Source organism: Agaricus bisporus, assembly GCF_000300575.1.
Source record: "Agaricus bisporus var. bisporus H97 unplaced genomic scaffold AGABI2scaffold_11, whole genome shotgun sequence".
Taxonomy (NCBI): domain Eukaryota; kingdom Fungi; phylum Basidiomycota; class Agaricomycetes; order Agaricales; family Agaricaceae; genus Agaricus; species Agaricus bisporus.
The window spans coordinates 330,089-343,010 of NW_006267346.1; the positions used below are offsets into that span (position 1 = coordinate 330,089).

The following is a 12,922-nucleotide window of genomic DNA, read 5'->3' on the forward strand; positions in this document are numbered from 1 at the left end:
AGGTCCAGACTTCAGACCGCGTTTGTCTCTTTCCCTCGGACCTGAATTTATTACACGATGCTCGAACACGGTGCGCCTTGACATAACAAGTATGCTTATAAGACGAAGATAGGCCCCGGACTCCCAACGTCATCTCGGAGAGATTTTGGGCATGATGCACTCAGCCTGGGGAAATGCCAGCGAAAGTTGCAGGCAGAGCAAGTGAGTAGGTTATCGTGTTAGGAAGCACCTAGCATCTAGGGAGCAGTGATACGGAGATGAAGAAAGGGGCTTTGTCTAGACCGTGTTACTACAAATACAATTAATAAGTAACTCTGCGGTCTCTAGTGTTAGCAGCCATTGTCTCAGTCTTGCTAGCCGGAATGTCTCTAGAGGACCTTGTATCATCAAGGTACAGCTTCACCGCTGGTTCACCTGCTCGACTCAAGGGCTGACCAAAGGAGTTCAGAATGTTAAAAATAATCCGAACCGTAGAGTTGAAATAAAAACGTTTGGCAAGACTAAGATTCTGGTATGTATAAATTCCCTGAGTTCAAGGGGCACGCGTGGCGCCTTGATCAACGCATCTGTGGTATTGGTGTAAGTATCTTCGTATTCACAGTCAAAATGAATGTGAGAGTCTAGAAAAATTCCTTGGAGTTAAGACCATGCATCAACATGCTTATGACGGGGTATGAGCGGTGTAGCTTGCTGCTGTCCATCTCATTACCTAGGCCAGACTCTTCATATGCCCATCCCAATAAACTTACTCAGATTGATCTCGGTAGTAATGCTTATATAATAAATGATTGATGACCCGATAAGGAAGCCGGCTTGGATTAAACGATAATCGCCGATGGCACAAATTTTGCCAACCATTTCTTTATCTCAGACGCCCACCATCAACCTCCCAAAATGTCCGCAAACCTCCAAAAATTGAATGATCATCTCGCCTCGAGGTCATATGTTGAAGGGTGAGCACTTAACAGCCTAGACTCTCGACTAGAATGTTAACCCTTTCACAGATACACCCCTTCCCAAGCCGATGTTCATGTCTTGAAAGCGATCTCCTCTGATCCAGACGCAAAAAAATACCCTCATGTTGCCCGATGGTACACCCACATTAAGTCATATGCTGCCGAGCATGGTTCCCTTCCCGGATCTAGCACTGCTGGCGAGGTATTCCTCGGCGGTGCTTCCTCGGCAGAGGCCGACGACGACGACGACGATGACTTTGATCTTGAATCCGATGACGAAGCAGATGCCGAGGCAGAGAAAATAAAGGCCCAACGTGTCGCTGAGTATAACGCGAAGAAGGCCAATAAACCCAAAACCGTCGCAAAGGTATGAACGCCCATAAAGAGGACTAACCTGCGAGCTGATGTCCCTGAAAAGTCTGTTGTAACTCTCGATGTAAAACCATGGGATGATGAAACCGACATGGCTGCACTTGAAGCTGCCGTTCGTGGCATTGAACAAGATGGCCTCTTGTGGGGTGCTAGCAAGCTCGTCGCCATTGGATATGGTATCAAGAAACTTCAGATTACGCTTGTCGTTGGTATGTCGCCACTATCACAGCATACTCAAGACTGCCAGCTCTTACCAACTGTGTAGAGGACGAAAAAGTTTCCACGGATGAACTGCAAGAGAAGATTGCGGAGTTCGAAGACTATGTCCAAAGTTCTGATATCGCCGCTATGCAAAGTAAGCAATCATGCCTTAAGTGCCCGCAACAAGTTAACTCACTTTTCTTCTAGAACTCTAGTTACGCATTAGATACCGTGGTTTGTTGTACACTTTGAATGTAAAGCGGCATTTCGAGTTTGCCTGATCAGATTTGGTGAGGAATGATACAGATGCGTCAACAATGATCATTTCCCAATTCGAATCAGCATCACCTTCGAGATCAGGAACGCTGTTATTTCACCGAAACGCTATTCTTCATTTCGGGAAGCTTTGGAGCAAGTACCCAATGTTTGAAACGTGACCATTCTCCGATACTATGGAAAATGCGGAAATGACGAGCAGGAGGGTACGCCTATTATTAGATGAAGAAGACAAGCGCCCTGAGAATGTCAGTACCGACACTTCTTTGCTTACTTCTTTGGCTCTCCATTCTACGTTCGCGTTAATGATGAGCTCATCCCCGGACATGGTGGTTCTAAACAGGCTCTCGAACCGCTGCTTGGTTCGCGTTCGTCTGTAGTGGAGTAACCACTGACGTGGCATACGTGTAATCCTCGGCACCTAGATTTGACCATCAAGGACTTGCAAGAATTACGAAACGCGTTTAAAATAGAGGTCCATCGCGAACTTTTGAGGTCACCGCTACTTTGCTGTCGGCCTCGCATCTCTTACTATTCGCGTGTCAAGGCCACTATTAACGGAAATTTACTCAAAGAACATGTTTTAACCTTCGGTGATAAACTTTTATATAGCCAACGAATCTACCAGATCACCGCGATTGGGATCTAAATCATTCGAAAGGTTTGGCAGATGTTCTCGAGATCGGATCATTAACTTGTGAGTACCAAAACCGTATTTCGGCTGTGTAAGTGTAAGTGCGACTGCGCGATACGCGCCCCGGTTACTTCCCGCGTTATTGCAGTTAACGGAATCGGCCAAGTAAGTATTATACCATAACACATTAACTTTCGGAACCAGCGCCACAATGACAGATATAAGCAACAACTTCTGCTTGTTGGATATCAGTTCACCAACTTCCAAGCATGCTCAGCTACCTTGAGGCCATCCCTTGCGACGTTTTAGAGTATATCGCGCTTTTGACGACGATCGACTCGTATATGTCGTCGGCGGCACTCAGAAACATCTTAGCCTTACTTCTTACGAGCTCGACCCTCTACCATTCTCTCTGTCTGCGAAATTGTCCACACCTCTATGCTGATATCTTTCGTTCTGTGTTCGACGTTCGGGCGACCCTACGAAGGTTCAAATTTCAGATAACGGATTCTGCTTTGGCCGGAGAATTGGTTCTGCGTTGCAGAATGCTAAGGCGCGTGAAAAGTAAAAGCATTTTTCGAGACGAGCTCCGTCAAGACCTTTGGACAGCTTTCTTAATGACACAAGAAAGCGATGGGATCAATGAACAACACCTACGATCCGCCGGCCTGGCGGAATTTCTACTCGACGTTGTGAAGTCTTGTGAAAAGACCGGTCAATACGAAATTCAAGCTCTGATCATCTGGCTCCTGTGTTTCACACTCACACAACGTAAGCTGTCCTTTAACTTCGCCGCTCTCTTTTGTTCTCATGATTCTACACCAAGATCACGTCTTGTCACTGCCATCTGATTTGAAAGTACATCTCCAATCTCTTTTATTTCCCCACTCTCTGGGCCTTGGTAGAGTAAGATCGCTTTATTCTCCGCTGATCCATCCCTGTCTGATCAAATATTACTCTTCTCACTCTTCTTTTTATTGCTTTCACGATTCTATAACAGTCAGAGCCTGTGAGCAACAGAAGCGCTATCCAATCGACGCGGTTCCCATCGTATGTCCGCCAAGATGACACCATTTATCCAGAAGCCAGAAGAAGGCCGAACGTCGTATACCACAAATATACTGGTGACCATCGGTGCGAAGACGGGACGAAGCCTATCAATAGCTACGGGTGGGAGTGGGTTCCTAGTTGCCCTGATCTAACCCCCGCAGCAGTTAGTTTGATCTTTTGTTTCACGGAAACTACTCCCATCGCCATTCCTGATCATCTTCCTGAAAATCGCTCTATCGCCATTGCCACACAGAGATTTGGACCAACTAAGGAAGATATTCGAAAGATAAGGGGATACAAGACCAAGCTCTTTGCAGATACTGCCCCCCGTTTCGATGATCGAATGGATTTCCTGGCGGAAGACACCAACCGAAGCTTGATGCATGACGTTGAGTTCCAACAAGTGACTCTGGCAGATGAAAGAGTGACGGATGTTCATGCTCCCTGCGCTATGTATGGACTGATGACGGGAACCTGGGAAGGTTTTTACATGGTGAGCAGATATATCTCAGATTTCCATTGTTTTTTCCTTCTGTTAACGATATTGATTGATTTACTCGCCTTCCAGATGACAGGAATGGTCGCACCGAATGCCGGTCCTGAAAGTCAACGCAATCCAGTTTCGGAATTTGTTTGCCGAAAACCCCTTCAATGTGCGCTCGCAGAATTCGTATGCTTCGACAAGTATGACAATAACGACAACCGCACCGCTTCAACCAATGTGACTGGGATAAAAAATATACCCAGACTATCTTTAGAGACAGCCGTGAGGTTCCTTCTGTGCCCGTTACTTGCTTCTCAGGACTGAAGTACGGAATGCTATCCTGTAGACTGGTTTTGAGCTTGACGGCCACAAGTATGAAAGGTTGACGGCTCGGCCTGATTCGAATCAGGAGACTCGGTCAGGGACTGGAATGATAGGGCCTGCGGAAATTTTGTTATTGGGCGAGGTACGGGAGCGAATGTCATTTGAACAAAACTTCGCTGATCGCGCCATAGACACTAGAAGACCACGAAGAAGCATGGGGTGCATTTCGATTTGCAGGGTGCGTCCGTAGAGATGGATCCATCCTGCTGAAAAGAGAGCCTGTAAGTATCAATCTCGTTAATTTTATCCGTTGAGGAAAGGCTGTCTGACCTTTGGGAATTTCTATCCTCAGAAGGAGACTGGAGGTGATGAGCATTCCGGGGGATGGATTTTTGAAGGGAGACTATGCTTCGGCACCGTTTTCGTTGGAGCTTGGTACCTCAGTGCGAGCTGGGTAGGTAGCAGTTCCGGCATACGAGGGATTTTCAGCATGCAGAAACGCGCGAGTGGCTCTATCTCATGGTAATTGGAGTAAACTCTTGTTAATATGTACAGTTCGTTTGCACTATGTCTTCGCATTATATGGTGTTCAGTGTTGTAACGCGGATCAATTCATTAACTTATGTCGCTCCTTCTCGCGAGGGGATAACTCGTTGCTGACAAAGTCTTCAATCTCATGGAACGATCTACAAGCACCTGTGGTGAGAACGCGACCAAAATACAGGATGAGTGTTGCGCACAATCGACGACGTCCTAACGTCGTTAGTCGTCATGCTGACGCGTATCTCGGATATGCAATCATACAGCCGTAAATCTTCACGGAAGCAGCGGCTACAAGTGGGTGCATCACATGCTTTTCGTGCCGTAGGTTTCTTTCCGCGGTCAGCCTTTGCCGATCAGGGGGCTTCTGGATTTTGAAACGGACCTGAGCTGGGAAGGCATGGGTGAAATGCTTCGCCGCGTATTTGTATCGTCCAAGTCCCGCAAGCGATTAAATTTGAGGCGTTTGATGAGGATTTAATAATCCAGTCAACCGAGTAAAAGAGGAGAAACTGCGCATTAGGGTTATAGTGGTGAGTATTGAATCCTCGCGAAGTAGAGCTGGACTCGAATAGTCAGTCATTCAGACCGCATTACGAAATATGGCTTCTGATACCCACGATGATTTAATATTATACGTGTTCAGAGTTCTTATATCCCCACCAGATGCCGACCCGAGCTTGACCGTGTCAAAGTCAAGGGCAAAACTTCTGAGTTTAAGCAAAGCCTTTGATAGGAGGGATCACGTTCTTTTTTGCGCCGCAATTTAATAGACTGAAAAGAAACAAGAATCATAAAGAAACCTGCAAAACATCTAGGGTTTTGGCTAATATTAGCACCACATAAAGCTTAGAGTGTCCAGAACAGAACAATAGTATGCCATCGGATGCCAAGACATCAATTCCTGACAAAAGAGCTGTATAGAGGGACCTGGGAAGGGCCCGGCGGCGACCCCAGTTTCACAGAAGCCTGGAGAAAAATCTCGGCAGATGTCTACGCCTATAAGCTTTTGTACAAAGGTCGGATTTCAAAACGCCAGCATGGAGAGTCCTCAGCCTCATGAAGAGTCCTTAAGAAAGATGGACAAAGCGTTGCGAGCATGCGGCTTGACATGATGGGCGTGTTTCTATTTGTCGATATTTTGACATGTGGCCAATGAAAACCAAACAATGCGGAAACAACGTTGCTTTTTCCCCGCCTTCCCTTTCCCCAAATCTTCACCCGTTACATATTCGTCGTCGTCGTCGACAGAAAACACGTCCACTCATTATCATGAAGGCCTGGGTTTTGATCTCTCTTTTTGCAACTCTTGCATCTGCGCAATCGGTGGGTTGTTTCGGGTTTTCAGTTTTCATCGTTGATACTCATCGACGTCAAAGGCATCTTCGAGCTCGAGTGCTGCTTCTCCAGAGGCATCTTCTTATATTCCAGATGGCATCAGCTCTGGATGCAAGGATTTTCTCTCATCTTTGGACTCCGATTCCTCCCTCACATCATGCACGGACTCATTACTCAAATCCACTGCAAACTTCGGCTCTGACGGATCGCACACAAAGGCAGAGGTCACTGGAGCCATCGACGCCGTTTGCAATGGCCCAGTTTCCTCGGCGTGCCCCGACAGTCTCATCCGCGGAAAACTTGCGGACTTTTACTCAGCTTGTTCCGCCGAGCTCACCTCGAATCCCAACAAACAAGTTCGCGGCCTTTATGATGTCTTATACATCCTCATGCCCATGAAGTCTGCCATCTGCTCGAAAGACGATAGCGGCAACTACTGTGTCTTCTCTGGCACTGGTGCCAATTCCACCGCTAATCTTCCTGCTGCAACCGACAATGGTCTCGACCTCTCAACCTTGGGCTCCAGCAACCTTGCATTCCTATTCCGTACGGCCAACATGGATAGCACGTCGTTGTGCACTACTTGCACTCGTAACATCATATCGGGATATTTCAGCTATGAGTCTGATACCCTTTACTCCCCTGGCATCAGCAACAGCGAAATGCTTGGTGGTCAGACCCCGCTTGTCAGCGCAATTGAAAAGCAGTGCGGTGCCAACTTCCTGAGTGGTGCTGTTCAAGCCGCTGGTGGTATTCAATCAGGCTTCGGCTCCTCTGGAGCTGCTCAAGATAAGGTTTCAGGGGTCGTTGTCGCCCTGGTAGGCGCTTTGACCGTCGCCATCTCTGCCCTTTAAATTCCGCCGGTCCTTTTTTGTGGTCAATTTGGGTTACATATTTGGTCTCCTGTTGTCATATTCTTTTAATTTATACATAGATACCCTCTGTTTGTAGGGCGAAGTCTGTCTGCGTTTCAATTTGAATTGGCCTTTACTTTGAAGTTTGAACATCAACATAAGTTTTCTTAATGACGACACATCCTACCTTGTAATCAGTGAAATGATGCCTGATAGATTCTGGGGTACCTACGTGCCGGATGGATATCTTGTCAACTCCTATCATGTACCCGTTGTAGGGCAGAACAAGACTAGATTCTTCACTGTCCCAATATCTTCCTACCCCGTCCTCAACTTTTATTTGATTGCGCAGCTCAAAGCTATAAATTATTTCGCGAACTCGTGTGTGTGATCGACTACGACATAAGGCATCCCCTCTGGATGCCTAAACTCCGCCCAACGGACTGCTAGCAAGTTACACTGATCAGGACGCGTGTAAGGCCTTGTGGTCTAAAACGTGCAATCATAATTTACCGGCCACTGAAGACCGAGCGGCTCCCGGTACTAATTGGATCGCAAAGAACACGAATCCATCAGGAACCAACTCCTATCTGGTCTTCAGGCTGTCAGCCGCGTGTCTTCTCAGTCCATCTCAGTTCCCTTTTTGCAACGAGCGGTCCATAACGGACATTAAAGAGGAGCCTTGGTTAAAGCACCGACTTAGCGGCTTCGAATGGGGACAATCTTACGAGGGGCATGCTCATATATATAATAATAGTCTTTGGTCGAGACTCTCAGGGGACGCGGTCTACATCAAAACTTTCACCCGTGGACGGGTCTAAGACCGGGCTGGAATCCAAATATACAAAAATATAGATCCACGAGGTGTAGTTACACAATCGAAACGTTGACTATTATATTGCCTTCCCCGATTTCATAATGGATGGAGAGAGTGGCGCTGCGAAGTTGAGTTTGATCCATCGGGGGGATTATATAGTATCAAAACTCGGTAATCGGTGTAAGTATCTTGCTCGTTTGGTTCTTGCCAAAATTTTTCATTGTATCAGGGTAGCGTTCGATAGAAACGTCATATAGGTGTGAGTAAACATGCAGTATAAATGTATATATATAATTTGAGAAAACTGTGATGAAGTATAGATCTTTTGCTGCGATTGTTATCACGCCAAAAGGGGAATGGACCCACAGCGAACGCAAGAAGATAAACTTCCGCTAAAAGAAGCATTTTACAAACAATGAATCCGACAGGCTTCATGGGAATGAACTCTAGGCGTGCGCTGACAATTGCCACATGCATCAGACGATCAGACTCTTCTCATGAGGAGTGTGACAGCTTGATTAAACAACTTCGTATACAAAACGCAGTGTGGCCAACACACGTAGTGTATGACTGGCCCCGACTATGCACTGCAGCAAAAGAGAACGAAAGAAGATACAGATTATAAGTTCCGTTCGAAGGGACCAGATTGCTATCTGAGGGACTGAGAAGTGCAACTGCTATCGTGTCCATGGGCGAGGAAAGTTCATGCCAGTGAGACAGAAGAGTGCGTGCTGATCGAGTTTCGAACATCCTCTCCGCGAGTCCGGTACGATCATTCGGACAGCTGCGAGTCCTGGAGGGCATCACTTTCAGACTCTTGGCCAACTTGTAATATTATTTGAATATCACGTGTACAAATCTCACCAGGACCCCCAATTGAAAAACATATTTTTCAAACACCTCGAGCCAATGCCCCGGGGCCTTTCAAATAGAAAGCCACCGACGATAAAGGGCGTCAGCCAACGGTGTTGCTCCAGTCAAAACGTAAATCAGGGAGAGGTTGTACGCTGCTTCTCGCACAAATGTGTCATCCTGTGATCGAAAAAGGGTCACCTGTGCAAAAACTATGGTAAGAATGGAATCACATACCTGACCACTATCGGCCATTGCAATCACTTTCTCATACTGCTTGACTGCATGCGAAAATAACCCTATCAAGTCCTCAATCAGCAATCATGATACGAATCTTTGAAAGATCGCTTTACCAAGTTGATGGAAAGTTCTCCCGAAATTATATTCCACCTCCCCAAGACCTTGCGAAGTCGTTCCCCGCATGTTTCTGTACTTCGTCAAGAACGCCATTGCCTACGAAAATTTCTCGTTAAACTAGAGTTAGATGAGATGAAGACGAAAATACTGACTTGAACTATCAAATGATGACGGTTGTCAGACTGACGCTGCATGGCGCGTCCGATCGAAGCGATAGCAAGACACAAACAAATCATTGGGTCCTCTGGACAATAGTCATACGCATGTAGCAGATAAACTGCAAACGATCTTTCAGTATCGTGATTTCAACACAGCAGGGGTTCGAACGCACAAATAGCACTTTGATAACTTTTTGCAGAAATACATATTTGCCCATATATTGCAATGATCACCGGGTTGAATTTGGTGGGTATTGGAGGTAGGTTCGCTTGTTCTCGAGACTGAGACGTTGAAGTCGACGCTGAAGGACCCTCTCCTTCACCCTCCTTATTCACTTCATCATTTTCGTTCTCGTCTTGGTCTTGTTCAGCCACCTTTGATCCCGTTGGTGCATAACGTTTGTTAAGCGGATTCCACTTCAACATCTCCGGGTTCTTCACAGCTGTATCTGAAAGTTTCATTTCTCGGAAAAGGTGCTTTTGGAGCGTCGAGGTTATGAAGGCATCTGTGGGAAGTAGACCGCTCGAAAGACTAGCTATCAATATGCGTAGAGGCTCGTTATTGAATTGATGCCCGGTAATGATTTTTCTTGCATTGTCGACCGCCGTTCTATAGTCTTTAACGTATATCGCTACAGCTTTGGCGGCATGCGTCATTGGAGTTCACTTCTTCGAGTGAAGATGCTTACTGATGAGTGATAACCGAATCACGTCTTGCCTAGTACGCGTTTGATAGGCATTGGAGAGTAAAATATGGTTCAATACCTCAAATGCAAGGTCGGATTGTCCTTGCTTAGTTAGAAGGAATGAATACTACGGAAGCATATTAAAGCAGTGACGGGTGTCAATAAGAAAGTCACCCACTTGCATAAAGACTTGTAACCAATCATCAAATGATACACCCCTGAATACATCCACAACACCGAGTTTTTCTCCCCTCTTAGTAGCCTTTTTCGCAAGATCTTCGCGTTCTGGCAAAGACATATCATATAAACAAGATGAATGTCAACCTGGTGCCAAACAATTAGCTTGCCTAGATCCAGCTGCAGTCTAGATGCCATCCTTTCCTCATCAGCTTCGACCTCAACTGGCTGTTTTCCTCGTCTCCTGGGGAACATCCCACGGAATGGATGGGTCTGAGAAATTGGCATTAGACAGAACTCCAAAAGCCCGAAAAAAGAAAAAGGTCACCCTGCTCGTTAAAAACAAATTACGCGTCTCTCTGAACGTCTCTACAAGTTTCTCAGCTTCAATCAACCATTCCTTTTCAGCTCCAGGTTCTCCCGTGAGCATGCCCGACCATAACTCTTTCACGCGTTGATAGCCACGAATTACTTCTTTTTCTTTCTGCGTTTCCAACTCTTTGAGTTGGGCATGCGTCAGTCTAGGTGTCCGAGTCTGTGCCTTGATCTTAGGTTGCGCCTTTTCCTCGAACAAAGAAGTGGAAGCTATGATGGACTGGTCATCTGCCTGACTAGATGCATCGCCCTTCCCGCGACGTTTTCGAGAGTCAATCACTACAAATGACTATTGGCATTATGACGTTATAGTAAAGGCAACGCTTACCCTCGTAAACTAGCTCGAGCGCCTTTCGCGGTTCGTTCATGATTTCGTAAATCTCAGCCAACTTCATCTTTGCGTCATTGTTCGTCGGGTCAATAGATTTGACTGAAAGGTAGATTAGCTAGAAGTAGAATAGACGGTTCACGAAACTCACTGTGCTCATAAACTTCGGCAGCCTCTTTGAGCTCTTCCATCATGCGGCGACATGCCGCAGTTTGAAGTAATATATACAAGCTGCTCGTCTGTTGCGAGTAAGCCACAAGATGTTCAATTACGCGACACGGCAAGATACGCACCTCCACATCAGCTCCTAGCAACTCATAGATCGGCTTGGCTTCTGCCCATAGTTGTTTTTCAAAGTACGCATCCGCGATTTCAGCGAATAAAACAGCGAAGTCTTTAACGTTCTGCGATAAAATGACACTAGCATGTCGCTATAGCGCTTCTCTCAGAACTTGTGTATACCAAGTGAAGAAAACCACGACATACCTTCCCTTCATCTATTTCTCCCATTTTAATCCTCGCTACAGCTAATCTATGTCGGGCATTAATGTCGAGGGGAAATCTTCCCGAAGTCACTTCCGTGGCATCTTCACCGCCGCTACCAGCTCTTGCACTCCACTCAGGTAAATCATACTCTCTATCATCAGCGCAGAGATCCCAATACTTCTGATCAGCACGTCCCTGTAGCCAACGTGTACCTCTTCGTATCACTTCTACAGCGTTCTCGTGTTCGCCTAATGTGTTATACAAGTCGGCAAGCAGTAACAGCTCAAGGCTACCGAATCCCCCACCCTCTAGCGTCATATTGGAAGCGGAATCGTGCAGAAACCCCGGGGGATAAAGTTTTTGATAATGATCGAATGCTTGTTGAAATAGCTCCGCACAAGCGGCCAGCTCTGAAAGTTCGATGAGTATCGTGTGTAATTCGCGCAGTACACTGAGGTCGTGGGGGAATCTCTTGAGGATCGCGAAAAAAGCATTACGTGCCTGGAGAATGGTGTAAAGGGTACTAGCAAGTGGATGAAATGCATACGAACTGTTTTGAATTCCCCAATGTTTTTCGCCAGAGACGCGCGATCCCAAAGCGCGTCGACGTTTGTCGGGTCGAGGCTATATGCCTTCCGATAACAGTAAAGGGCCTGTTGATTGTACCCGAGATCCCTGGGAGGTACAGTGAGGACGGATACAGATGTTTGATTGTGGAGCCATACCTGGACTGTCGGGCTAGCCCATCCCATTCTTCAGCATCGTGTCGGAGATGGGCGGCCATGATTCTGATTTGCAGGGCTCTTTCCCCTTGATTCATGTCTTCGTAACAATTCGCCAATACGGACCACGCCGCTGTAGCGCGAGGTTCAATGCGAATGACCTCTTGCATAATTCTGATAGCTTCTGGAGTGTTATTATCAACGAACGCTTGGTTTCCCTGTCCAATCATGGCTTGAACTTGTTGGGAGAGCACAGGACCGGTGCCGCGTCCTTTCTGTATCGTAAAAACTCAATTCAGCTGGAGCGCTCAATCGCGAACTTCGAAGACCAACCTTTCTTCGTCTTTTCCCAATGCCAGAAGCTGCACGCAGATCGTCCCGAAATTCCGCGTCTCGCTCTGCTATGTTGATATCCCAGTCTTTAGACAGCATACCAGAGGCGTCGCTTCCCTCATTCCGTCGTATACTCTGAATCAGGCGACTATAGGAATGTCAGATCTTGAAACTGCAAGGCGATCAGGTAATTACTCAAAGTCTCCCTCTATCTCTCTTTCGGTATTAGTGTCTTCCAGAGTAGGTATGTCGTCCTCATCGCTTTCCCCTTCTTCACCTTCGGAGAGTTCAGAAATGTCAGGACTGTCGGAATCTGAGCCTGGCGTGCCTCATGATAAATGGATACAGCAAGGAATAGCGATATTCTCTCGCACCGAGCTGGCGCTCCTCATCACTGAGGATGCCCCCGTCCATGGTACTGCGAGATGTGGAAGCCATCATCATCGTTGAACTCAACAACTGGCCAATGTCAGTGTCAGCTAAACATATCCGGTCACATGCTCGTGCTGAAACCCTTTTTCGGACATTGCTTCCCCTCGGCCCTGTTGTCTGGCTTGTGATACTCGGCCGGGCCAATGGTCTGATAACTGATATATAACAAA

General features: G+C 46.7%; 4 protein-coding genes across 4 annotated transcripts; 3 read left to right on the top strand and 1 right to left on the bottom strand.

Annotated features, from left to right (window-relative positions):
- The first annotated feature begins 841 nt into the window (after positions 1 to 841).
- Positions 842 to 1,928, top strand: AGABI2DRAFT_195073 (hypothetical protein). The gene is made up of 5 exons (XM_006455600.1): positions 842 to 953; positions 1,005 to 1,323; positions 1,375 to 1,537; positions 1,594 to 1,683; positions 1,737 to 1,928. The coding sequence occupies exons 1-5, from the start codon at positions 895 to 897 to the stop codon at positions 1,742 to 1,744; spliced, it is 639 nt and encodes a 212-aa protein (XP_006455663.1). The 5' UTR covers positions 842 to 894; the 3' UTR covers positions 1,745 to 1,928.
- Positions 1,929 to 4,362: 2,434 nt separating this feature from the next.
- On the top strand, positions 4,363 to 4,937 carry AGABI2DRAFT_195075 (hypothetical protein). The gene is made up of 3 exons (XM_006455601.1): positions 4,363 to 4,439; positions 4,489 to 4,578; positions 4,650 to 4,937. Exons 1-3 carry the CDS (start codon positions 4,404 to 4,406, stop codon positions 4,821 to 4,823), a joined length of 300 nt encoding a protein of 99 aa, XP_006455664.1. The 5' UTR covers positions 4,363 to 4,403; the 3' UTR covers positions 4,824 to 4,937.
- Positions 4,938 to 6,031: 1,094 nt separating this feature from the next.
- Positions 6,032 to 7,183, top strand: AGABI2DRAFT_195076 (hypothetical protein). The gene is made up of 2 exons (XM_006455602.1): positions 6,032 to 6,163; positions 6,217 to 7,183. Exons 1-2 carry the CDS (start codon positions 6,110 to 6,112, stop codon positions 7,027 to 7,029), a joined length of 867 nt encoding a protein of 288 aa, XP_006455665.1. The 5' UTR covers positions 6,032 to 6,109; the 3' UTR covers positions 7,030 to 7,183.
- Positions 7,184 to 8,770: 1,587 nt separating this feature from the next.
- AGABI2DRAFT_187874 (hypothetical protein) lies at positions 8,771 to 12,764 on the bottom strand (the record flags this gene model as incomplete). The annotated part of the gene is made up of 18 exons (XM_006455603.1): positions 8,771 to 8,878; positions 8,936 to 8,997; positions 9,052 to 9,151; positions 9,208 to 9,332; positions 9,387 to 9,830; positions 9,903 to 10,026; positions 10,078 to 10,184; positions 10,247 to 10,349; positions 10,405 to 10,730; positions 10,780 to 10,881; positions 10,931 to 11,018; positions 11,073 to 11,210; positions 11,266 to 11,766; positions 11,817 to 11,940; positions 11,991 to 12,262; positions 12,321 to 12,468; positions 12,516 to 12,639; positions 12,695 to 12,764. The coding sequence occupies 18 exons, from the start codon at positions 12,762 to 12,764 to the stop codon at positions 8,771 to 8,773; spliced, it is 3,066 nt and encodes a 1,021-aa protein (XP_006455666.1).
- Positions 12,765 to 12,922: the final 158 nt, after the last annotated feature.

Excerpts from the sequence above, each read along its gene's own strand:
- AGABI2DRAFT_195073 (XM_006455600.1), top strand. The coding sequence starts at position 895 with ATGTCCGCAAACCTCCAAAAATTGAATGATCATCTCGCCTCGAGGTCA. Across the intron at positions 954-1,004 it reads TCGAGGTCATATGTTGAAGG|ATACACCCCTTCCCAAGCCG; the intron begins GTGAGCACTTAA and ends ACCCTTTCACAG. Across the intron at positions 1,538-1,593 it reads TCAGATTACGCTTGTCGTTG|AGGACGAAAAAGTTTCCACG; the intron begins GTATGTCGCCAC and ends CCAACTGTGTAG.
- AGABI2DRAFT_195075 (XM_006455601.1), top strand. The coding sequence starts at position 4,404 with ATGATAGGGCCTGCGGAAATTTTGTTATTGGGCGAG. Across the intron at positions 4,440-4,488 it reads AAATTTTGTTATTGGGCGAG|ACACTAGAAGACCACGAAGA; the intron begins GTACGGGAGCGA and ends ATCGCGCCATAG. Across the intron at positions 4,579-4,649 it reads TCCTGCTGAAAAGAGAGCCT|AAGGAGACTGGAGGTGATGA; the intron begins GTAAGTATCAAT and ends TTCTATCCTCAG.
- AGABI2DRAFT_195076 (XM_006455602.1), top strand. The coding sequence starts at position 6,110 with ATGAAGGCCTGGGTTTTGATCTCTCTTTTTGCAACTCTTGCATCTGCG. Across the intron at positions 6,164-6,216 it reads CTCTTGCATCTGCGCAATCG|GCATCTTCGAGCTCGAGTGC; the intron begins GTGGGTTGTTTC and ends TCGACGTCAAAG.